At 41.1% G+C, this 25,640-nt stretch overlaps 2 protein-coding genes across 7 annotated transcripts in view; one reads left to right on the forward strand and one right to left on the reverse strand.

Annotated features, from left to right (window-relative positions):
- Positions 1–4,952: 4,952 nt before the first annotated feature.
- Positions 4,953–21,923, forward strand: LGALS8 (galectin 8). Of its 4 annotated transcripts, XM_030944993.1 has the most exons (11): positions 4,953–5,071; positions 6,957–7,166; positions 11,011–11,099; positions 11,694–11,904; positions 12,576–12,692; positions 14,368–14,424; positions 14,503–14,529; positions 15,844–15,932; positions 18,251–18,416; positions 18,866–19,000; positions 20,926–21,923. In XM_030944993.1, exons 2-11 carry the CDS (start codon positions 7,053–7,055, stop codon positions 21,016–21,018), a joined length of 1,098 nt encoding a protein of 365 aa, XP_030800853.1. In that variant the 5' UTR covers positions 4,953–5,071; positions 6,957–7,052; the 3' UTR covers positions 21,019–21,923. The 4 variants fall into 4 exon arrangements, with proteins under 4 accessions (XP_030800853.1, XP_030800854.1, XP_030800855.1 ...); XM_030944994.1 differs by lacking the exon at positions 14,368–14,424; XM_030944995.1 differs by lacking the exon at positions 20,926–21,923 and having other exon boundaries at positions 18,866–20,125.
- The window catches only part of HEATR1 (HEAT repeat containing 1), a 34,742-nt gene continuing 30,259 nt past the window's right edge, over positions 21,158–25,640 (reverse strand). For all 3 annotated transcript variants that reach the window (XM_030944992.1, XM_030944990.1, XM_030944991.1), the window contains exons 38-45: positions 25,340–25,498; positions 24,536–24,670; positions 24,174–24,278; positions 23,912–24,080; positions 23,054–23,208; positions 22,553–22,711; positions 21,763–21,871; positions 21,158–21,393 (exon numbers count right to left, since the gene is read on the reverse strand). In XM_030944992.1, the coding sequence (XP_030800852.1) occupies positions 21,305–21,393; positions 21,763–21,871; positions 22,553–22,711; positions 23,054–23,208; positions 23,912–24,080; positions 24,174–24,278; positions 24,536–24,670; positions 25,340–25,498 (1,080 nt within the window). In that variant the 3' untranslated portion in view covers positions 21,158–21,304. The remainder of the gene's footprint in view (positions 21,394–21,762; positions 21,872–22,552; positions 22,712–23,053; positions 23,209–23,911; positions 24,081–24,173; positions 24,279–24,535; positions 24,671–25,339; positions 25,499–25,640) is intronic.

The raw sequence follows: 25,640 nt of genomic DNA on the forward strand, positions 1-25,640 counted from the left end.
CAGAAACTGATGGCAAAGAGAAGTAGACAGCCTTGGGAAAGAGTTGCTGTACTCTCTGTTACAGGCAGAGCGGCAATTAACAGCTGGGCATACTTACTAGCTTGGTCTCTGTATTTTGCCTTTGTAAAACAGTGATTCTTAATTTCAAAGGCAAGTAATTTGAGGAAATGTATATTTGTTATTGTGATAATGAGAGTTGCCAGAGATTCTTAAATTCTTAAATTGCACTGAAAGATCAGCACAAGTAACTTGGATAATAAATGTGTTCTGTGTATCTGTGTACAGCAAGGGATGGATACACAACTTTACGCATTCATGTGAAATTGCTTATTCTTTTTTTATTATGAGTTTGTTTCAAAATTACCCAATATTTAATTTGGGAATGTTTTTTGTCTCAAAAAAAAAACCCTGAAGTTTCATATTGTTGATTACTTAAAAGAAATTTACATAACTAAAAAGTTCTTTAATGGAAAGAGCTAGGCTAAGAAAGGGGCACCCAATTCCTTACAGTAGTAAAAAATATCTTAAGTCCAAGCTGAGAATTTATTTTTGTCTTTGCACCCAATTCATGTGAGCTTCCCCTACGTCATTCACAATCCTGCAAACAGTGGGTGGTTTTTTTGGTCCTTATTTATTTTTGCCTCTGCTTTCTCTGAAGCAGAGAAGTTCACTATCTCAAAGGTCTGTTAAAAGCCTGATCGTCTCTAACCATCAGGAAACACCTACCATCTCGTGGTGAGAGGTGATACTACAGCCCTCGCACGTCTCCCTTGAAAATGCAGCAGAGCGGAGGGCAAGTGAGCTCATCTGTAACTGCAGAGACCCACCAGGGATATCCAGGAGCAACTGCAAGGAGGATGATGAAGGTGTGAAGGTGAAGTTCTAGGGATCTTGGGTTTGGTCACAGCCCTCACTTTGGAGAGCATCACACAATCTTCCCCTTGGTACAGATGTGTGATATTTCCTGGGTTTTATGTCCCTAAGTAGGCAGGGATTGAATCACTGTATGCAGACCGCGGCACAACTGCCTGGGGGTGGGGGTGTGCAGACCGGGCAAGCACAGACACAGCTATTGCAATGCAAATAAAGGAGTGATCCTGACTATTTCAGGAAACCTGGACACAGCTATTGCAATGCAAATAAAGGAGTGATCCTGACTATTTCAGGAAACCTGGAGTGTCGTGTCACTGATTTAAGAAAGAAGGGGTGAGTATGTTTTAATGGTTATATGGCCTATAACTGGTTTTCAAAAGGTCTAGTGACTTCTTGGCATCTTCTTTGTCCTTCAGCCCTCATATCTATTCTGTATCTTGTTTGCTGTTATGCTTCTCTTAAACATTTTGCTTTAAAAAGCAGGCATTGCAACGAAAATAGAATACTTAGTTCCTGAAGCAGCTGTAGCATTTTAAGCTTTTGAATCTATAAGCCCATTTGAAAAACCATTACTTTTTCTTTCCTGTGATTTGCAACTTTAAACTGAGAGCTGGAAAATCTGAATGATCACTGAAGCTAAATAGTGACATGTCAAGGAAGAGTTATGGAAGGCCACTGATTAACTCATAGGTAAGTAAACACTGAACTGGGCTGTCAACTGCAATTTAATGTTGGTGTACCAAGAGGTGGTGACTTATGTCCTCCTTGAGTCTAAAGCTTTTCAAAGAAGCTAGGGGAATAATTTCCATCAGAAAATGCTGTAAGGCACAAACAACTCCACTAAAACTACAGAAGACACAACAATGTCAGTCTTTTGAGATCATGTGAAGTCCTTAAGCACAAAATGTCTGCTGAACAGTCCAATGTGCTAGAAGCTTTACCCCTGTGGCCTGTAGTGCTGTATAAACTAGGGAAAATTATTATTTTGTTAAATTAAAAATTAAATTGTTATTCTGGTATAGAATTAGTTATCATGGTATAGAACAGCAGTATAAAAAAATTAGCCAAGAGTAACTTCCATGGGCAGGTTTCTTAATGGAGACTAGTGTTTATTTGTGTCACGTCTAGGGAATTCCATTAATGATAGAAATTTTATAATTGGAAATGTGCATAAAATACCAGGCCAAGTAAGTGCAACTATGTATGTTTTCACCTTGACTTTGGACCATGGCTTGCTATCCTGAAAGACACAGGTTACAGGCTTGGAATCAAGGACAGGAGAGGCAGGTAAAATTTCTTAGGGGTAGCGGGGTCCTCGATGAAAGGCCTTATGGCCAAGGATAGCTGCTATGTTCACTTCAGCTGAAATTGGCTGCATCTGTTTTGACAAAGCATTTCTGTTTTTCCAGCAAGCAAAATTCTGCCGGAACATGAGAAGTCTCTGCTGACAGGATTACACACAGTCCCAGCAATGGCTGAGTGCACATCAAATTTAGAAGAAAAAACCTGAATTAGGACTTGGACTGTGGAAATAAGGGGAGACTGTGTTATTTGCTGCCAGGACTGCCATTAGTAAATGGTGCTAAAAATAGCAGTCACAAGAAATCAGCAGAAGACTGACAGTCTATGAACAAAGCAGCAGCACTGTAGCTCGCACAAAGCTGCTGAAGCTGTAACCCAACTGACTCATTGTCAATGCTGCATCAGGTTTGGGAGCTGAAATAGGGGCTTCCCTGCAAATTTCATAAACTGCCTATGACTCAGCCTAAAATCACATGAATCAAGCAGCTGTTCTGCTTCAGCAAGGAACTGGTGCATAATTCAAATCACTGTATTTCCTCTGGTTTGGTTCTTCCCAAAAGTAGAAGAGCCCTGAGCAAGAAGTAGTAAAGTAGTAAAACTTTATTTTCTGTAGTTCTAGAAACATTTCCACCTATTGCTCTTCCTTTCTGCATCATATTTTTTTATTCCAACCTTTCAGCATATTTTCTTTCTTTGCTGTTTGACCTGAACTTTCAAACCTACTTTGAGGTTGCAGTCTAATACTGACAATTGAGTATATTTCATATACTTATGTCAGTCTGGTTTTATTAAAGTGTTTTACTTTTTCAACTAGAGTGCCTGGAAAAATAGCTTCAAAGAAAAACTAAGTGGTAGCTCAGACCTTTTATTTGTTCTCTTTTAAAGTATTGCTATGGAATTATGTAGAAAAGTTGAATAGCAGGCTTTTTGCTAGCACCTGACTACACACAATAGTTGTCAGTCCTCTCTCACAACCATGCATGATTCTAAGGTACCTTTCCCCAGGCAATCTGCCCTGCTGCTCTTTTATCTGAATACCTCATTTCTGCAATTCTCTTCAAAAGATACCTTTCTCTGAATGAATCCTTCCAATCTTATGTAGCTAAGCTGAGGTACCCATTGAAGCAGCAGTCCTACAACTATCAGCAGAACTCTAGCAAGTAGATAGATGATTTGAGATGGGGCTTTTGTGTTGGTTAATTGTGGAATAAAAGACTGGATATTATCTAGCTAAGATACTCTAGCGGTCTTTGTGACAAGTGGCTGGATGCCATTCTAAATTCTCTATAGCCACATTCACAGCTTTTTGCAAGGTAGAGAAATACTGAATGCCTTTAATTGAATAGGAGATGGTGATTTAAGCTTGTGAGCCTTTTATATTGCACACTTTATTTTTGTGCTCATCTTTTCCCCATCCAGCATATTAACAGGGGGAACCTGAAGTAGTGCTTCTTTGAGCATACTGTTGTTACACATCATGAGCTGTAAAACTGCAAGGGACTTCATTGGCCTTCCTGCTTACCTTACCGATACTGCCAAAATCACTCTTAGTGGGGCCTGCAAGGGAACAGGAGAATGGAAGCGCAGCCTTGGGGCGGTGGTTTTAAAGATTGGGTTGGGTATAAGATTGCCAGGTTTTCAGAAACACAAAGGCTCTGTGGCAGTGAATGACCCAGTGTAGCTTTGAAACTGTGTTTGGGTCTGGTCACAGAAGTGACCACAGTCATCGTGGGCCACTGGAGAGCCTGGAGAGTTGAGCGGAGAAAAAGCTAATGAGGTTAAACTAGGGCCAGTGCAGGGTCCTGTACCTGGGAAGAATAATCCCAAGTACCAGCACAGGCTGAGGGTTGATCTACTGGAGAGCAGCTTGGCAGAGAAGGAGCTGGGAGTGTTAGTGGGTGAAAGCTGACCACAAGCTGGCAGTGTCCTTGCAGCCAAGAGGGCCAATGGTATCCTGGGGTGCCTTGGGAAGAGTGTGGCCAGCAGGCTGAGGGAGGTGATCCTGACCCTCTACTCCACCCTACAGAGGCCACATCTGGAGTGCTGTGTCCAGTTCTGGGCTCCTCAGTACAAGACAAGGAGCTCCTGGAGAGGGTCCAGTGGAAGCCACAAAGATGATTTGGTGTCTGGAGTACCTCTTAGGAGGTGAGACTGTGGGAATTGGGCCTGCTCAGACTGGAGAAGGGAAGTCTGAGGAGGGGATCTCATTAATGCATAGAAGTATCTCAAAGGTGAATTCAAGAGGATGGTGCCAAACTCTTTTCAGTGATGCCCAGTGACAGGGTGAGGAGCAATGGTCATAAACTAAACCCCAGGAATATAAGGGAGAACTTTTTTACATAGAGGAGGGTGGCAGAGCACTGGGAACAGGCTGCCCAGGGAGGTCGTGGAGCCTCCCTGCCTGGAGACTTTAAAAACCCATTCTGGCCACATTCTTGTGTCACCTGCTCGAGGTGACCCTGCCTTCGCAGGGGGGTTGGACTTGGTCACCAGAGGGTTGGAAAGGACCTAACAATTCTGTGACTCGATGTGAGATGTGCCTCGTGAGGAGATGGGGCTGCGCTGTAACACGGGGCATCCAGAGGAAGCACAACACACATGGGAAGCGAAAGGTTCGCAGGGAAGGGAGTGCAATGTACTATACAAGGTTCAAGCCCGGCCGCACAGCGGCCGCCACAGCCCAGCCCCGCCGGCCGCAGGGGGAGGCGCCTGCGCGCGCCGGGGCCAGGCGGCCGCGCCGGGCACGCGCCGCAGCCCCCGCGCGGGCGGTGCCGCGATGACGTCACGGCGGTGAGGGGCGGGTGCGAGGCCGGGAGCGGCGGCGATGGCGGCAGCGCCGGGCGGGCGCGTCCCGCGGGTGAGCGGGCGCTGCTGATCGCCGCGGTGTGTCCTGCAGGTAAGAGACGGAGCGCAGAACGCAGGGACACTCCCCCTGCCCGCCCCTGTGCGTGTCGGGGAGAGGGGCTGCTCCCGGCGGGGCTGTGGGAAGCCGGGACTGCCTCGGTTCGCTGTAAAGCTGAAGTGGTCGCGCTTGCTTGGTCCTGTGTCCTTCCAGTGTTCGGGAGTCTTGGGTTTATAGCGGGGGACGAGGGGGCAGCGCCAGTGTTTTGCTTTAATTGCTTGCAGATATCCAGAAAGCCTCTCGGTAATTCTCTTTGCAGAAGCCTTGTTCGCACTGGTACAAAATCTCGCTTTAATTGTAAGGGCTGGCCGGAGTTACCGTCGTGAAGGTAACTCGTGAAGGACACATTTTCTCTGTGTCAGGGTGGGAAGCATAATAGCTGCTTATTATTTTTTTTTTGTCTCTATGGTTTCCTGTTTGTCTGTGAGAAATATTTCCAGCCCCTTGGAATGTGTGAGATAACAGGGCAGCCAGGGAACCTTAACTTGCCGCGTTGCAGATTTGGTGTGACACGTATAGTGGTTCCTCTGGCAGAAGGATACAGGAGAGCTTTGCAGTTGCACGTCCTGCTTTTGACAAACAAAGCCTGAATTGCAGCTTTCCTTCATTATTGCGACCTTGTCAATAAAATAGGAATAGGCAAACAAGAAAACCCCTAACTCATCACTTTGTCATAGTGCCACCTGCCCTGCCAAGATCCTGTGCCAGGATCCTCTCCCAGCAGGATCTAGATTGCTGTTGCAGGCACAGGAAGTTCACATAGCAGGCTGCTGGGTTGTAGGCTTCATTTTCGTGGGGTCTGCTGTTGGACCGTACAACCATAAAGGCAAAATTATTGTTTGATTTGGTCTTTATTTTCTTCTTTTAAAAATGAAATTGATAAAACTTGCCTGCACAGGTAAAAGTGAATTTATGGTAGTATCTGTTGAGAAGGTCAAAGGGCAAAGTAGTTATGCAGTGTTTAATTAAAGTATGTTATGCTTTCTGAAATGTATTCTAGATACTGGTCTTAAGTGGGTGAGGTAATATCCATCTGGTCCAAATCTCCAACAAGTTAAGTCAGGTGTTGCAAAATGGACCACTCTATTGTTTAATCATTGCAGAAGATTAATCCCTGTAGAACAAGCCACAGACCTTGGAGTTTTGGTTTTGTGTTGTTTTGGAATTTTTTTCTGTGGTTTTATTTTTTTGGGTTTTTTTTTTGTTTGGTTGGTTGTTTTTTTTTTTTTCCTTCTTCATAACATTGCTTGCTGTTGTCACACAATAATGTGGCTAGAGTCCTCACCTTTAGCTTCTTCCCTGTCTGCTTGTCATCACCACATAGCTTACATGCTACCTTCACCAGAATATGGCAGAAATAATACTTAGTAGTTTCAATTGGGCCCTGAATTTTGGACACTTTGTTAAAGGATTTGCTAAAGAAGTTGCAGTGTAGCTGAGTATACTCATAAACTTTATTTCTTATTAATGTTGTGCATTTAATGATAGTTTTACAAACTCCTGTTATTACTTGTGTAGTTCTGGGAGTGTATGTGTTGGAGGAAGAAATATAGAAGACCCTCTGTTTCTCTTCTTTGTTTTTGCCTAGTATTTCTTAACTTTATGTAAGATAAAGGTGGAAAAGGCTCGGTCACCTGCTAAGGCTTGACTGCCATGGCAAATCTGGGGATAGCACACTGCTGCTGACATTGTTTACCAGTGGGATATGTCAGTGCTTTAAGCAGGCCTTTTAATTTCATATTTTAAAACTCCAGCAGATTTACTGGAAAGATGTTTGCATCGTTCTTGTGCTCTTTACCTTGGAGGTACTGAGGGTTTCACTTCATGTTGTGTCACCTTTTTTCTCTTTAATTAAAGTTTTTGGGTTTTTTTTTTGAAGGGATCACTCCTTTGGTGTTGCCTGATCAGTGAGTTCTTTACATACGCTCCAGCAGTGGCCGCACAGAACTGACAAACTTCAGCTGGAGGAGGGAAGATGACGTCCTTAGGTGCACCACAGGAGGAAATGCGTAAACTGACCTTGGATACGCCACAGAAAGAAATACATGAACTGCCCTTGGATACATCACAGAAGACAATCAGCAACCCGGTAACTCCTCTGTCATTTCAACAGTGTGTCACCTGGGAGAGGGGACTTTGCTGTTTTATATCAACAGTACTGTTGTGCACAGTGAGGGGTGCTACTGAGAGCTCTGCATCACTCAGGTTTTTGAGGGAGAATGTCACAGGTGACACGAAGAGCTGATGGTGTTTAGAAATTGTGCTGTAAACAAATGGACAGGACTTCCAAAAGAGGACAGATGTTTTGTCAGCCTTGGAGGATAATCCTGTTTCATGTACAGTTTATGTAGACGTCTGGCATTTTTGCAGAATATGCTGGAAAGTGAAAGTATGATGTGTTTTCACTCCTCATTCTCTGTAAACACGGGTGGTGCTTGGCAGCTTTCATGAAATGTTTTTTTTTGTGGTGCCTGTAACTTCAGTCTGAACAACTGAACTTGGGATCTTTTTTCATAGTTCATATTTTAATTCATAGTCAATCCTATTTTCTACGGAAGACTTGAGCTGGCATGATTCAGCAGTTGCAAAGACTGGATTTGACAGAATTTTGTTTGCCTAGCTCAGAGTCTGAAAACTTTCTCTGGAAAATTCTGTCATTCTCATGGTCTGTGACAGCAGCCTGACTTTGGCTTACCCTGAAGGGGTGACCTGAAGCTGTGTTTTCTGTTGTGTCTTAAAAAAGGTTGTTCATTTGAACCTGCAGGAAATAGTATTTTTACCATTCTGTGCTAGACCCCTTTAAAATACTAAAATGTGTGAAGTATTTATGGGGAATGTGCAGTAGCACAGGCCTGCACACTTCCTTATCTGCTGCAGCTTTGCACTGTTGCACTATTGGGCCCTCAGAGAATCTGATTGTTTGTCCCCAGTGTATGGTCAGTGCTTGCAAAGTGAATAGAGTTAGGCATGAGGGGGGAACAATTTCAACCTCCTTCACAAGAACCCAGCTGGAAGAGGAAGGAAAGCTGTATGATGAACTAAAAGGTGGCAGGACTGAAGTGCAAAAGGAGAGGGAGGATGAAAGTTGGTAGATGGAGATCTTGGTGGGAGAGGAGGTGTGAAGAGAAGGATCAGGAGATGTTTAGGACCAATGAGTAGTGTCAGAGGCAGACTAAGAGTCCAGCAAAATTGGGTGGCTGCAAGGGACTGACCGGTATGATGGCTGAAAAGACCTAGCAGGAGAATTCAACTAGAGCTTAGGGGTCAAGAGTCTATTGTGGGAAAAAGAATGAGTATTTGGGATTGGAATGTGGAGGCAGAGTTGGGAAAGATTGTGCCAGATGACTTTGGGGCAGCCTTCAGACAAGGCAGTGAGCAACCTGCTCTGACCTTGCTTAGAGCATGGCATTTCGTTAGAGAGACCAGAGGTGTCTTCCAACCTCAGCCCTTCTGTAGCAGGGCAGGCTATGAAAATGTCATTGTTTCAGTACATTGTTCCATTAGCAGCAAAACTTCATAACTTTATTACAGGTTTGAGTCTGAGAGTGGGATGTATTTCTTCATTATTGTACCGTTCTCAAGCATGTAGAAAATCTGCTTTGCTCCTTTATGCCCTTTACTCCACCCATCTGACAAGAAATGATGTCATGTCCCATCGGGTGGGGCAGCTGTCTGATATCCAGCATGCTGGATAAAAGCTTTTGTCGCAGTCCTTTCCTCTGTAAGATCATGATTCTCCTCTTGTTTTATGAAAACTGGCATTTTCTTTTAGGAAGAACATAATCTTCGAGACCTCTCAAACTCAGTTGCAGTTGACCAGTTGGCTTTAGAGCAGAGTTTTGGAGATCTGGAAGAAAGGCAGGATGATGGTAGATCGTGTCATATGACAAGCACTATTCTTGATAAATGAGGAGAAAGTAGAAGAGCATCTTGAGACATGAGGAAATTATAGGCGCATTCTGTAATTACCAAGTTCCATTAAGTCTGTAGTATTGCACCCAGAAAATTCTCTATTATGGTGTTGTGGGTTCCACATCTGTGCTTCTGAAGAGTTGATGAGCCACCTTTTCTTTTAAATAAATGCATCCTTTTGAATATAAAGAAGTGCTTTTACCACAGTTCCATTTCAGGAAGTATAGAACTTTGCTTCACTAAAGTGGTCAAGTCCCAGTATCCCTGACCTGTGTGTGCTTCTTTGCTTTGTCTTTGGAGACCGAACCAGTAACTTACTACTTTATTGCAGTAGAGCTATTGCACCTCAGGAGCAGAGTGTAAGAATGAGAACAATCAAGATAGACTTTTAATTTTTGATTATTATTGTTTGAATAAAAGTTATCTTCTGGTGTGCAGCTTGTATTTTAAGGAAGCAAGCCACTACTAGTAAGCAAAGGGATTTCACTTTTCTTTCACTTTTAACACTTAATTTCACATTTTGGTCTTCCTCCACTGCACCTGCTAAAGCCAATAGAGATGATGAGACTTAAAACAACCGGCCAATTTGCTTGAGAAGCAGGTCCTATTTTTTTTTTCTGATGCAGAAGATGACTCTGAATTAGGTTTTATGCAGTGGGTGGGTAGCTGAGAAGGAAAGTGGAGAATGGGCAGAAAAGGATCTACTGGCAGAAATGATCAACACTGGATTTAGACAATTTCTGTTGTCATTCCGTTTTCCTCACAGATTAACAAAAATATGTGTCAGCAAACACATACCCTTATCATATCTGCCTGTTTCATGCAATGATCTATATATTTTAAAAATAAAAATCTCAACTCGTTGTTTTATGGTCCAATATTCCATTCAAGAGTAGTAATTCCAATGTGTTTGTTTTTTTTTGTTAAATTACTGGAACTCTTGTTTGCAATTGATGTTTCATTTCAGGAGTATCCTAAAATCTTACAAACTATCAAAATCGACCTTTGCAAAATTTCCTTTTGGTTAACCAGAGCAAGTGCAACATTTTCTACCATTTACTTCTTTTTTTAATCTGGAGCACATCACACATGTGATGAGATGTAGACTTACTGCTTTGCTTTTGGGCCAGGCACCTGGGAATTTCCACAGTTTAATGTTAAGGTGCTTCCCATCCCTTCCTGAAATGCTGGATGATCAGAGTAGGGCTTCTGTGAGCGTGTCTGAGTCTTTGCCAGTGAGCTGTGCCGGGGTGTTTGGGGCTTTTATCCTAAATGACACATGCCTCCCTATGGCTTGACAACTCTCACCATGCTGCCATTTCAGTTCAGTGTAACATCCATATGTTACCTTCTCCAGCTATTGATAAGGAAGAAGAGATAGTGAGGCTTTGAGCCAGACTGCATACTGTAGGCACCATAAAATCCGAGACTCGTGGACGGGGCTGTTTTAGTGCACTTTGCAGTTCTTGGCTCATTTGGATGAGGTATTTTGTTGTGTTTATGTAGGTTTTACTGAGAAGACACTCTGTGACATAGTCTCTTCCTATCATTGTTTTCCCTAATGGAGCAAGAACAAGCAAAAAGGCAGCTCCTGTAGTCTGGGGTCAGAGGAGTTGTGGAAGTTGCCTTCTGGTACCAGCAAGGGGCTGATAATAGTCAACTCTTGGGAATTACCGAATTTGAAGTGAATCCTCTTTATGCTTTATGAATAGTGAGGCAATAGACTCTTCATTTGACTCTTTTGACTATTATGACTCTTCATTTGAGAGCTAAAAATGGAGGATGGAAATTTTAGTTTTATCTGAAAATCTTGGTTTTTGTAGGGGAAAATATGCCAGGTTTTCCCTTCCTGTTGTGTATTCTTTTATATTAAAAACTAGTTGTGTTTCTTCTAATGTTGTAGAGAATCATATAATTAAGGATTAGAATACTAATTTTTAAACTGGTTTGGGGTTTCTTGCCTCCATCACAAAATAGTATTGCAGTATGTTTTCTTCTCTTTTTGTTCTTCCCTCTTCTAGATCATTCCATATGTTGGGACAATACACGGTGGCCTTGTTCCTGGAGAGCTGATTGTGATACGTGGGACTGTTCCTGATGATGCAGACAGGTAGAGGCTATTTTGTCAAGTTTTGCAGTGTCACCATGTAAGCGAGACCATAAAGGGTGAAATGTTTCCAGGGATCCTTCTTAGGATGGCACACAAAGGCTTGATCTAAATCCTTTTGATAACATCAGATTGAATGCAGGCTTAAAGGGTAATCTGACACTAACAAAATTGGTAACTGAATGTGTTGTGTGTGAGAATTAAGTTAAACTGGGATAGGGAGGCATGGACTAGTGCTTGTGCCCAGTAAGGGAGTTCTGTTCCCTGACCTTATCCAAGGTTCATTTGATATGTTCTGCTGAAGGTGATGGGAGGGAAGGTGATGAACGCAGTAAGTGAGGAGTTTACATGATATTAATGATGACCGTTAAATAAATGTAAATATTTATATTCACTGCAAGTAGATAATGGGAGAACCTTTCACATCTGTGTAGGAAGAGAGAAGGACACATGTTTCTTTGGGGATCTTTTCTTGTCCAGTGACATTCATTGTGTCTGCCTGTTCTGAGGCTTCACAGTAACACACAATGTACCAAACCTTTAGGTGAGTTCTTGAGAGACTGAGCTGAATGTGGTTTGTTTTATTTTTGTGATTAGGTTCCAGGTGGATTTACAGTGTGGCAGCAGCATAAAGCCTAGAGCTGATGTGGCATTCCATTTCAACCCCCGCTTCAAAAGGTCTGGCTGCATTGTTTGCAACACATTGGAGAGGGAGAAGTGGGGCTGGGAGGAGATCACTTATGAGATGCCCTTTGGAAAAGGAAAGTCATTTGAGATTGTCATCATGATTTTAAAGGATAAATTCCAGGTGAGTCTGGGTTGATTCTTCATCTGCAGCCATTTTTAGGCCAATAAAAGTAGAAGTATTTTGTATAATTGAAATAAATATTGGAGGTCTAGGTGTCTCTGTTACCTAGGTGTAGTCTAACTACAGAAAAGTTCAGAGTTTTTCTTTAAAGAGGTGCTAATTAAACCAGACCTTTAATTTTGTATTGCTTCCCTCCAAGTTGGATGAGTAGGCAAGGAACTTCCTGCCATAGCTAATGGCTACTCCACCCTTCCCTCTGTATGTGCAAAGGGCTAATCTTGGGATAAACCTGTTCTGTGGCTAGTATAGGACAGTCCTCTTGGAGGAGACATGTGAGGTGTATTTGTCTTGCTCTGTTAGACTGCAGTAGTATATTCTATTATATTGATAATACCACATTGGTAAATGATCAGGTGTTAGAAACAGAGGTGTGAATTGCAAATTTTAGTGTAGATAAGTGAATCTCCCTCATAGTGATGAAAAGAGAGACTGAATCATGGATGAGCTGAACTTAGTTGATCTTATGTTTCTAGGACACTCCTAGGAGTGTTTTGTACCAAATTGTTTCTGCACCAAACCAGTATAAACCAGATGTGTGCATACAGTTTGATACATGGCTGGTGCAATGTATATTTAATACAGTTTTTCTGTTTGGTTTCCCATCTCTTTAGGTGACTGTAAACAAAAAGCACTTGCTGCTCTACAACCACAGAATTAGCCTTGAAAAAATAGATACTCTTGGAATATATGGCAAAGTGCAGATCAAAACCATTGAGTTTGTTTCTAAGGTAAGATGTACATATAGCTGACTTGATTCATTTCCTCTGTCCTGCTAAGCTGCATAGTCGGATTTATGGTGAAAAGGAAGGAGAAGCAGCTACACAGTCCAACATTAGTAAGGAGATTTTGGTTTCCCCACATTTCAGCATGTGACTCTCATGAGGATTTGTGTCTTCCTGTTTCAGTATTGCAGTTAGGGGCAAGAATGTGACAAAAGTTTACAGCTTACAAAGTTAACAGGGCAAATGGTATAAGAATTGATTGGATACTTAGTCTACGAGTGGATTAGACTTTCCAAATATTGCAGTGGCTTCAGAATGAACTCTTGAGTATTCAGTGCTTCTGAGAGGCAAGTGTAGCCATGGCTGTAACTTGTTGCTTGGCTTTGAAATGCCAAGGTTGGCCATAGCTGGAGCTCCTTGTGCACATAGCCCTGTTTTTCCTGCTAAACTGACTGATTTGTTGACTGAAGTCAGAAATGTACATTTATGGGGATGAAAAGAAGTATTCTTTCTCAGACTTTGTAGTGGACCAAACTGCAATGAATTTGAAGTGAAGGCTGTGCTGTGCCTCCTCTCAGCTGCCAGCTCTGCTGCTGATAGTAATCTAACATGGAGTTTTTCCCTGTGGAGAAGGAAAGCTCCTTTTATTCTGAAAGAGTTAGATTTTTAGAACAGAAACTGAAGGTGTAAATTCCAGGGAGATAGAGAAGGTGAATGTCTTTTCCCTTTTCTGCCACAGAATTGGGATTGTTCACTAAGGTAGCCTACCTTCTCCTGTGAGATACTCTGGGTCTCTTCAGCACAATCTTCACTACATTGTGGTTGAAGCTTTTGACTCTTGCTGCCAAATACCAGGTCTAACTCAGGTCAGCAGACTAATAATTGTTTTGGTAGAAGAAGAAGCTGAGCATAATAATGTCTAAGCTTTAAACATAGGTCTGCTATGTTTAAAGACCATTTGCAAAGATGGTAAACAGATCCTCATGGGTCCCATCACTTGGTCTTGGGCATGTTGCCAGAATAATATTCCTGCAAAAGCTGTCTGCATCCTAATCGTGGAGGACTTGACTCCAAGAAGAGCTTGAGGGCAAGCAGGTGCTGTAGGTTGGTTTCTGACCCAAGCACAAAACATACACTTAGTTTAATCTGTGCCTGCTGATGCTGTATGCTTTGTGGAAGAAAGGAATGGAGAAAGGTGATTCTTTCCTTTTAGTCTTTGCTTCTAATACACTTTTCTGAGGAGGAAGTTATGAGTTTGTATTGAAATAAACAATCTGAAGACACAATCTGCTAGGGCTAAGCTGGAACTGTCTCTGCCATGGCCATGTTGCTCATCTGCCCTTCCCATGAGGAGGGACAGTGATGTAGAGGGCTGCTTAGAATCCCAAGAACCCAGCTGTATGGACTTGCCACACTATGAGGAAAAGTCTATGGGTACCCTGAGTTCCTGAGGGTTTCACAGTGTTCTGACTGTTAAATAAAAATCCAAATTGTAATGTGATCTTCAGAACTTTTCTGTAGTTTGTAGGCGTTTGGCTATCTTTTTCATTAACATAGCCCTAGATTTCCATCTTAACAGTTCGCCATTCAAAGCACGATGATCCTTACATTGTTCTAAACCAACTTTATGCTAAAGTTATATGACGTTAGCAATGACACCTAAATATCTCTCTTTCTGCAGTCTTTACAAGACTCTCAGCCATCGTCTCTAGGAGTAACAAAGATAAGCACAGAAAATGTACGTATGTTTGTAAAACGTTGAATGAATCTCCCTGTTGTCTGATAAGCTAGATAATGTTCTTTTCTTCTCTTGTAGGGGGAAATGCCAAATGGTTCACAATTGGTAAGTGTTTCCTGTAGATTTGTGGCAAATGTAGAATAAAAACCAATCAAAAATACTTCAGTTATTTCTGAAAAGACATGCACAAAAACAAGAAGAAAGGAATTGACAGTCAACTGGAGAAAGATCATCAGTGAGGTTTTGTAGAGGGTAATCCTTTGCTCCTAGTACAAATGAGACTATTGTTAAATCATTTAGAAAACCCAAAAGATAAACACAGTATCCACAACCATAAACAAATTAAAAGTGAAGTATCTGAAGTTTTAAAGGTCACTTTTTTTTTCAAATAGGCATACTTTGTTTTTTCTGCCTTAGGGAATGCCTGCAAAGCAAAAGTATTCTGCAGTCATTATGTTAACAGGTGTGGAACCTGTCTGCCACATCTTCCTCTTGCTGTCAGATCTCTGTGTGCACTTTAGGCAGCTGGATGCAAGTGTTGCACTTCAGGGGTGGAACTTGTACCCAGCTAATATGGAGTGTAGATGGAGTGAGTGCTCATCTTTTTGCAAAAACCTGTGCAGGTGAACTGTATCCCTACTGGAGCACGGACCGCACTCAAACTGAAAAGGGGCTGAAGCCAGGAATATATACACATAGAATTTGTGGAGAAAGTGAAGTTGCAGTGAGTGCCATAATTTTAGATGCTTTGTCACTTAACAGCCTGCCTTCTCCAGTCTTTTTTTCTAAACCAAGTAACACAAAATATTGTAATCTGCAAGTGGTGGGCTTCAGCAAAAACATAAAAGTGAAGTGCTTATCCATTCCCTTCTTTTCCCTGGTAAAAATAACTGCTAGCACAATGAAAAGTAAAGATGAATAAAATACTTGCACTATCATTATGAACTGCTGCCAGGAGGACAGAACACTTAGTGACTCTACTTCTAGTACTTATGTGACCATGGGACAACAACACACCTCAACATAAGTCTTTTTCTTTAAAGCAAAAATGGTACTTCCGGAGATGAGAAGTCAGGTATATGTCTGAATAATTATGTGATATGAATTTAAACTATTACAGGGAGTTTCATGCTTACTTTTTTCTTTTTTTTCCCCTTCCTCCCCTCCTCTCACCATTAGTTTGTTTGTTTTGAACCCAAGGTAATAGTCTAAATTAAAACCCAGTACATTGATGTATTTATCTCAGTGTAAGTTTTCCACTGTACTATTAGGATCCTGCAATATGCTGTAGGAATAACTTTAGCTGTAAGTTCAAATTTGCAATTGTAGGCCAAAATTTCATCATGCCATGGTAAAGCTCAGCTTGTATTAAAAAAAAGTAAGTCACAGTCAAGATTTTTACTGGGGGTGTACTTCCAGGGTGTTCCTTACACTGGGAAGCTTGATACTGCACTTCGTCCAGGATGCACAATTGCCATTAAAGGAGAAGTGAATAAAAACCCAAAGAGGTATGTGTTACTGATGGGCTATTTTTCTGTTATTTAACTGAGGTGCTCTTGAGAATGAGTAGGCCTTTCCATTGCCTCTGTATATCCTTACTCACTTGCAACTTAGCATCTGGAATCACCTGAAACTACAGTGCAGTTTCCTCAGGAACCAGCAGGATTACCGCTTTAGAGAGGACTTGAATGTGCAGCTCCGTTGTGAAAAGTGAAGGTAAAACCTGAGTGTCTTACCTACTAAATCTGTGTCATTCACAAATTTGTGTGTTTGTTCAGGGCTTTCCATTGTGCAGGAGGTGTGAGCAGATGTACTGTACAGACAGCTTTTATTCTAAGGAGATCCAAGAGTAAGGATGTGTTAGAAATAGGTGAAACATAAGTGAGGCAAGTTGTGGGTGTGCTCAAATGCTGCATGTTACAATATTTCTCTGACAAACCTCCTTGGGATAAGCATGAATGTGCCTAATTGACAATAACTGAGTGATGAAAGTGATTAACTGAGTGATTAAGAAGGATGGAGCACCTCTCCAAAAAGGAAAGGCTAAGAGAATTGGGATTGTTCAGCCTGGGAAAAAAAGTGCTTCAAGAAGACCTAATTGTGGCTTTCCGGTACATGAAGGGTGCCTATAAGAAACATGGAGAGAGACTTTTTAGAGGAGCATGTAGTGACAGAAAAGGGGGAATGGCTTCCAATTGAAAGAGAATAGGTTTAGGTTAGATATGAGGAAGAAGTTCATTATTCTGGGGATAGTGAGACATTGGAACAAAGTTTCCAGAGAAATTGTGGATGTCCAATGTTTGGCAGTGTTCAAGGCCAGGTTGGATGGAGCCCTGAGCAACCAGGTCTGGTGAAAGTGTCCCTGCTCATTGCAGAGGGATTGGTACGAGATGAGGTTTAAGGTCCCTCCCAACCCAGGGCATTCTGTGATTCCATGAAAGCTGATAGGGGAGTATGAGCAATAATTTTGATAGCAAACTAGGAATGAAGGGTTGCAAATAACATGTTTTCCAAACATGAAATAAAGCTCAGGGAGTAGGGGAGCATAACGCAGTCAAAATGGAGCTGTGCTTCAGCATGCCCTTTACCTGAGGGGTAGTTTTGGCTCTGCAAAAACATGCCTAAAAATGAAGCAATTAATGAAAAATGAAAATGATGGGAAGCATGTTTTCACATTTTGAATGTGTATTGCACTCCTGCTTCCTCAGGGCACGTTTCTTACCTGCAGTTGAACAGCATTCAGAGTTCATTCTGGAATCCTTATCCACAAAGTTTGGATGGACTTCAGATTGAATAGGATAATTAATACTTAGAGAGTAGCATTTCTTTCCCTTCTTTTAGCTTGAAAAGTTTATTAGCACTTTTCAAGTGCTGAATGTGCTCAGATGCATGTAAGCATGAAGAGGCTTTTGGCTGTTAAAGCATGCAGATTGTCTGCTTTTTATGTTTATGCTTTTAAACCTATATATTTATATTGAGTTTATAAATTATTCAATGTCTTTCGCTCAGTTCACACAGCTTTAGATGTTTCTTTTTCTTGGTGAAAAAGAGAACTTCACAGGTTGGAAGTGTTGCAGTATTTCCTAGATGGACTGAATAAGTCAAAAGAGGGCAACAATCTGACAGCTGGAGCTAATTTGGGTGGGGAGGAAATATTTTTTTTCTTCAAATGCGGTAAGGTCTTTGCCACAGGTTGAAGCAGTCATTTGAATTTGAATAACTGTTCCCTCTGATCACCCTTCTCCAGAGCTCCCCTTTAGGAGCCCTGTTTGGTGCTCATGTCTGAGATGGCAGAGTATTCACTCAGCCTGGGCAGAGCTTTCCTGCCTACAAAATAATGTTTTGTATGCGCGGCATCCCAGCAGTCTTAAATGTATGGAGAGAATCCTTAAACTTTTCCTTAGAGTCCAACCAGTTTGTTGGCAGAAAGGATATGGTATCTTCAGGTAAAAGAAAGGCTCCCAGTGCTTGAGTGAGAGGTGGGGAAGCAGGCAGCTCCATGTGTTCCTGTGAGAATGCTGCTTCCTAGTGCAGTAGGGGAGCCACTCTAGGCTCAATAGCTTCTTGCTGAGACATGTACAGAAAGCTGCAAATGATGAAGTGCATCTAGCAGGGTCATGTCCTACATTTGCTGCCTCCAGCAAAGGTTTCTGTGCAGAGGAGATGAGTGCATGCTGGCTGGCTCCCTGCTTGGTTCTTCAGGTGAATCAAAGCCCTGGCTCCCAAACCGCCTGAACATTGGCTGAGGACTTGGTAAATGGCATTGACTGCTCTTGTCATGTCTGTAAACCCTTGGTGCAGTAAACTTTAAAAAAATATCTTACAGCTTTGCAGTCAATCTGAGACCAAGTGACTCAAAGGACATTGCTTTACATCTGAATCCCCGAATGAAAAACAAAGTTTTTGTAAGAAATTCCTACCTTCATGACAGCTGGGGAGAAGAAGAAAAGGAAGTTGCTAACTTTCCTTTCAGTCCAGGGATGTATTTTGAGGTAAGATGAACTGAAAGACCATCAACCTGAAAAAATCTGCCAAACGGATTAACATTGGTGCTTAAATGTCCTATTACTAATACAGATTTAAATAAAACTTCTATTCCTGCATTTCATGTCTTGAAAATACTTCGAATTAAATGGGACATTAGAGAGCAGAGATTTTATTTAGTAACAGTTTTAAGTAGTTGCAAAAATTCAACCTGTGCTAAGAGTAAAATTAAATTGAGTTGGACTTGATGATCCTTATGGGTCCTTATTGCTATTTAAGTTATTCTATGATTCTGTGAATTTTTTTTCTGCCCTATTTTTGTTTTTAAATGTTGCTTTTGCATGAAACATTCTTTGTAGCAGAAACATGTCTAGCCCAAGTCTATGCTAGGTCATCAGATTGTTTTTCACATCTTACCTGAGCTTAAATCTTAACTGTTTCTCTTCTTGCTTTCCAGCTGATTATTTTCTGTGATGCCTACCAGTTCAAAGTTGCTGTGAATGGTGTTCACACTCTGGAGTACAAGCATCGTTTTAAACAACTTGAAAAGATCAACATAGTGGAAGTCATAGGAGATGTTCACTTGTTGGATGTGAGGAGCTGGTAGTTCTTTTCAATCAGTACTGAAATAATTTAACCTCTTCTAAATGACAGTGCCTCCTTGTCAAGTACAAACAGGTGCTGACTTATGCTGAGCCTGCCTTTAACCTATCTAGGCTTTGCATTTGCCTCTGTGAGTTAGGCAAGTACCAGAAATGCTAACTGCAAATTTAAATCCTTCTCTAGTCTTCAGTTTCCTGGCAAGCTGTTAGTGTTTGCTCAGATAAATCTCCTGCATTACTGAACCTAGCAATATGAAAATGCTGCATCATACTGTGTCCAACAATTGCACTCTGTATGTTATGTTTAACTACCATTTAGCATTCCTCGACACCATACATTCAATATTGTGAAGTAGAAATGAGACTGAAATAGAATCCAAAGATAGTTGTCTGCCTCGAAAGGGATGTTTATAATTTATTTAATATAGAACTATGGATTATAATTTTATATGTCCTAATTTATGTTAGACCAATAACCTTTACAGTGAGGCTGGATTAAGCAAACAGTTGACCCCTTACTTCCGGCAAAAGGCAAGAAGTTTGATCTTACCTCTTAGCCTGCTGCTGCAGTAGCACCTTCTCTGACATCTGTGTTATGGTTATGTCACCTCCTGCTTACAAGGGCCCAAGATTTCTAGCTTTTAGTTTTCCAAAGTAAAACACCAGAAAGGGATTTAGCTGGTTTCAATTCAACATGAACCTCGCAAAGCTTGTTTGATCTGAAGTGGCTCCTAACTGGGTTAAGAATCCTTGGGGTCTGAAGTAGATGTTTGTGGGTTTCATTTTTAGAATATGTCTGAATCCAGGTAGTCCAGGTAGAGTTTCAGCTGAGATGGCACTTGACTACTCAGCAGTGGACTAGAGAAGGAGTCCTTTTTCAGTCTTGTATTAAAATACTATGTGAAATAAACTGTTCCTATTCAGTTTTCCATAAAAATGCCAGTCTTTTTATATCCTTTTTAAAAATAAGTTACTATTGGTTGTCAATACATGCCCAAAGGATGTCCCTGTATGTCTTAAGACTGCTAATAACAAAGCAATTTCAGGAATAAGATGTACACTAAAAGATTTTAAAAGAGCAAATTTAATGTATAAAAAACATCAATAAAAACATACGTGAACTCTGCTTTTCTCCAAGTGTAGCTAAGTAGCTATGATCCCTTTTTGGTCTATTATCTTGTTTTGTTTTGTTTTGTTATTGTCTTACCAGTATCTCTTAAGTTGGCAAAGTGACCCTGACTGGAGAACCATTTCTAATCAAGGATTTAGTAATGCAGAGCAGTTAACCTGAGCAGGCACTGGAGCTGGGCTGTGGCTGTGCTGGGGTGGCCTTCAGGACAATGTGGTTCTGTGCTGTGCTGTACAGACCCCTTGGCTGCAGGATAAACTCATTGGAATGGGGGAGCTGGTAGGCAGCTCCCTATGGCAGTAACACCACTTGTGTGTCCTTGCCTTTAGCTGAGACTTCAGCAGATGTTCTCATGGGAATGTCCTTTTTGTTTGACAGCAGACACAATTAACAGTTTTAAGAAAATCCTGTAAGAGCTTGATGTGGTAACCTTTCCACATATGGGATCTACATGTCATGCTGCACCCTGGACAGAGGCGCACCCAATAGGATGTAACATTATCCTCTTTATAGTGTCAGTTTTACCCTGTTGCATTTTAAACCCTATTTTACAGAGTATGAGTGCCTTTCTTAGTACCAGTTTAATGAACCAGCACCTCATGGTGCAAAACAAGTAGTAATTTTTTGGGTAAATCCATTATCAAAGCAAGCAATTTATTCTTGAACTTCAGCTAATCAGTAGCAGTCTTTAAAGACTGTAAAACAGATTTAGTTTCTACATGAATCATAGTTTCTTGGAAGTTATTTTTCAGTGTCTTTAGTGGTATACTTTTTACTTCCCTACAGATGACAGAAAAAAACCAGATTTTCAGGATTGCAGTGCATTGGTCCAGTGAGGACCATGCTTGGAGCATGACAGCCCCTCCACTGGGACAGTAACTCTATGCCCTGAGCACAGTGGAATTCAGTAAGTCTCACATGTTGTCATTCAGGATTTGTTCATAGCCTGTACCAGTTTCCCACTGTTAAGAAAAGAGCAGTTAAGGAAAAGTCATAAGGAAAGTCCCCAGTTCATCCAGAAATTATAAAGCCAGATTCTTAAAATATTTTATTAAAAAGTTAAAATCTTGTCTCTGATAAAAACTGTTATGACAGTTTGCCTGTAACACCTGAATGTGTAAAGCTAACACAATTCAGACAAAATTTGAAAATTAAGGGCATAAAATTAGAAGTAGCTTTGGAGTGGTTCTCCCAAAATGACTTCCAGTTGTTGAATTGTCTTCTGACATTGCTGTTCAACTTCTTCACATTCATCTAGAAAAAGAAATTGAGCAGGAATTACAAGGCTACCCAAGGAAGGCTTCACCATCAAGGCTAGAACCATCCTAAAACACCGTATTTGAAATTATTATTCAGGAATATTTTGTCACTGAACTAGGCAAACTCTTTCTGCTAACAGTGATCTAAAACTTGCACATGGGGAGATGTGCAAAGGCTACAACACTGAAGAAGCCACCATAATTTAACTGAACTTCATGAGTGTTTAACATAATCCATTTTAGTTTGCATTTTACACAGTATAAGCTACCATATACAAATTCATAAGATTTATAGCAGTTATAACAGTGAGCCTGTCTGAATCTGAAATTGAAATGAGTCACTAATGCCAGTTTAGAACATTACCTTCCATAAGCTCAGCTAAGAATGGAATAGATTCTGGTAGCAGGACCAGGTAGTTCTCCTTCAGTTTTTGTGCGACTTCTATCAAAGCAAGCAGGGCAGCAAATCGGACCTAAATCAAAACAATTAGGTAAGGAAACAAACACTACAGTATAGTTCCAAGTTTTCCCCCACCTCTACCTTCCTTCCATTCATTGTAAGGTTATAATCTTTCATTACTGAAGGGAGCTAGTTTTAAGCAAATTTAAATACTAACATTTGGGTTAACATAATGGCAAATACAAAACAGGTTGTAAGAAGCAGGTAATATTGCTGGAAGTTATTTGATATAATGGACTTTTAACTTCCTGTCACAATGCCACTTCCACTCTACCAGAGCTTAGCTCAGCACTGTGAAAAACCAAGTACACTCCCTTGATATCTGTAACCTGTCAATAGGAGTCTTGACAAAACTCTATGAACAGGTCTGAAAGCTGATAACTGTCTTCCTGTTACCCCTCTGAAGTGCCCTGTCTTCGTACACAAACATCTTTTATTCCAACAGATACCAAATCTTCAAAAAGCCCAAACCCCACAGCACAAAAGACATGGAATATTAACTGCTTACAGCTAGAGCAGAAAAGCATGTTGCACCCATCTCTACAACTTGGGAATACTGTTGTACAGCATCAGTATTTTAATTTAGGCTACTATTTCAGCAATGACTTGGTTAATTCACTTCTGATTTTGGGAGCACTGTTCCCATTTTCTAGCATGACAAAGAAAACCAGTTCAAATTCTGATGGCTCCCAACCTTAGGAGAACTGTGCCTTGTCTTCAGCAGGATCTGGTAGTTCAGTGGTTTCCAAAGAGAATCATCTGCCATTGCCACTGAAAACTGAGCTATGCAGGGTATCAGGTGTGCTGTCACTCTTTCCTGGAACTTCTCATCTCCTCCAAGCACATTTTCTAACTGTGGAAGTAAAACAGATCCAGGCTCAGATAAACCCAGCCAAAAATAATTCTAGCTTTGGCTTTCAGGTACTGAAGAATTAAGTCAAAGCTCATCAGTGGGAGTGCACTTCTGCAAGAGCTCAATAAACATGCATGAACCTTATAGAATGAAGACATTTAAAAAAAGGATACAAAAAGACAGTAATTCAAAGCCTTAGGCAAAGAAATCAATACTGTCTGTGGCCCAAAAATGATGAACTAATGCCCCCTTTTTTGTTAAGGGAGAGGACTGACATCTGATTTTTTTGTTAACTATGAAAAAAAAATTAGTTATGAATTGTTTCTATGGATTTGTCAGTACCTGATCGACCAGAGGCTGCATCAAGGTTTCTGCTCTTTCTTTACTCAAAAACTTCTGGGTGTCAAAGAGGAACAGCTTGTGCAGACAGTCCATGGTGAACTGCAACAGTAGACAGCTCTTTTCTGTGTTATTGTCTGAGTCAAAGAAAGCTTCATCTACACATGAGCCAAGGAGAAAAAAAAGTATTATCAATATGACATGAAAACACAAAACTTCCTACAAAACTGCAGGACAGAAACATTGCTAGTCTGTCAATCAGGCTAATGGATGTACTACATAGCAATTATGTACTCATCACTCAGAACAAGCGGATGTGATACATTATCTGGCTTTAAGCTACTGCCCCAGCAGGTCTGCTACTGATGGAAATAAAAGAGAATACCCACTGGCTACAGGAGAAGTGCTTGGCCATACCTGTGGATATGGAGAATTTCTTCAGGTCACTACAACTGGGACGGGCAAAATTTCCCACAGAAAATAATACCTATTTTTGCCCAAGAAAGCAGAGGAGTCTAGATACACCAGGCAGCATATAAGAGAAGTCAATGAATGAAAAAGAAAAAAGTAAAAAGAGAAACCCTCTTTCTACATAATTTCATACTCAGGGAACTCACTGGAGCTGACACAGAAAATTTTCATTTGGTCACAACATTATAATAGCAGCCCCATTCCATAGACGAAAAACGTCCTTTGGTTCCAATCAGAGAAAGATTTCTCATTTACCACAGGAAGAAAAAAGAGAGAAAAGAATTATGTGTGCTGTGAAATAAATCCTGTGAGACTAAAATTTCTGCAATTAAAATTAGCCTGTCAGCAATCAAGACTAAGTCTCTCTGTAGCCAGTAATTGACAACTTACCAGTTTTAGAAATGTTGACCTGGTTCAGTGTCTCAGCAAACGGCTTCACTAAGTGACCAGCAAAGAGGGTGAAGAGCCCCTTGAGCTTGTCTGCAATGCAGTCTGCTATTCGGTGGAATGTCAGCAGCCTGTCTCTTAGGGTAGTCTCTGTTTTGGACCAATCAAAGAGCTGAAAGTGAAAGGCAGATTAGCTGTTTCCTGTGTCTCTGCACTGGAAAACACAAACATGCTGATGCAGATGAATTATATTTAGACTTCTTACCTTGAAGAATAGGGGCCTGAAAGAAGCCTCAGAAAGTTTCATAACCATACTGATTAGACAGTCAATAATGTAAGCCTCTATCTTACCAACTTCCTCTAAATCATCCTAGAAAAATCAGAAAACATAATTCTAAGTTTGAAATGCAAGAATTTGAGCTTTCAAAGCACATTTTAATTTTATCTATTTCAGACTAAATACTTAACTACCATGTTTTCCACCATAAAACCAACGTGGAACAGAATATTGGATGCCCAGAATTTCAGAGCACATGTACAATGGAATCTACTAATCTTTTCTTAAACAAGTGATGCAATTGGCATGTAGAGAGGTGCAGCTGCTGCTCATCCTCCCAAGCAAGCTACCTCAGCATGCTCTGTTCGGAAGTCCAAGACTTTCATGAAAAATGCTGTCAGTTCAGGCTGATGGGAGATCAGGTGCTCCTTCTCCATACCAGTAATGTGCTCTTTCAAAATGTTCATAAGGGGACCCAGGCAGTTCTGCCAAAACAAAAGCAAAGCAATGCAAAGGCAACTGTGATATTGACAGTAACTGAAAAACATAATTAGGGAATTGGATTTATGTACTTCATGCATTTACTAAATTAAATACTGTCAATAAAATAAATAAGCTTTTTCCCTGTACTTTTGGGGGCTTAAGTTAGCAGGATTCCTGAAAAGCATTTTGTCTCTACCGTACTGGAGAAAATTCTCACTCACTCATGTTCCTAGCACATAAATAAAGTCCTTTATGAATGGGATGATCTCCCAAGCATTCATCATCTAACATGCAAAAGACATTAAACTGCTGGATCTCTTTCAAATCTACCTTTCCTGAATCACTGCAGCAGTACAAAAAACTCCAGAGATAATAATATAAAGACTATGGCAGATTTGGCTGGGATGGAGTTAGCTCTCTTCAGAGCAGCTCACATGGTGCTGTGCTTTAGATCTGTGACCAAAGCAATGCTGATTACACAGCCGTGTTTTAGCCATTGCTGAACAGTGTTTGTGAGACTTCCTTTGTTTCTCACTCTTCAGCCGCAGTGAGCAGGCTGGTGACGGCCACAGTGCTGGGAGGGGACACAGCTGAACCAAATTTTGGCGTGCTTGTTTCTTTGTTTCTTCTCCTTCTTTATTACAGTACTGAAGGATGAAAAAAGCCCTTACCTTGCGGGTATGCAGCACTTCACTGTAACACTTGGTGACCGCAGGCAGGAGTATTCGGGGAGCCAGCCTCGTCGCTAGGATGGATTTCAGTGCTGCTACACGGACACTGATCTGGGAAGTGGGACCAAACTCGGCCACAATCTTTTCCAAGCGGACAACCTGTGAGGAATTCCAACAAAAGTCAGGCCTACTTAGCAACTTAAGAATTATTTTATAGTAGTTGTCTGCTTCAAATGTCAGACAGGAATTTTGCTGTTTGCACCACTTGGAACACCTTACGTTAAGCTGTCTGCGTACAAAG

This window comes from Camarhynchus parvulus, chromosome 3 (assembly GCF_901933205.1).
Source record: "Camarhynchus parvulus chromosome 3, STF_HiC, whole genome shotgun sequence".
Taxonomy (NCBI): Eukaryota; Metazoa; Chordata; class Aves; order Passeriformes; family Thraupidae; genus Camarhynchus; species Camarhynchus parvulus.

Bases quoted from the DNA above. Each gene is read 5' to 3' on its own strand.
- LGALS8 (XM_030944993.1), top strand. From the start codon at position 7,053: ATGACGTCCTTAGGTGCACCACAGGAGGAAATGCGTAAACTGACCTTG. The intron at 7,167-11,010 runs GTAACTCCTCTG...TCCCTCTTCTAG, and splicing joins AGAAGACAATCAGCAACCCG to ATCATTCCATATGTTGGGAC. The intron at 19,001-20,925 runs GTGAGGAGCTGG...ACTTCCCTACAG, and splicing joins GAGATGTTCACTTGTTGGAT to ATGACAGAAAAAAACCAGAT.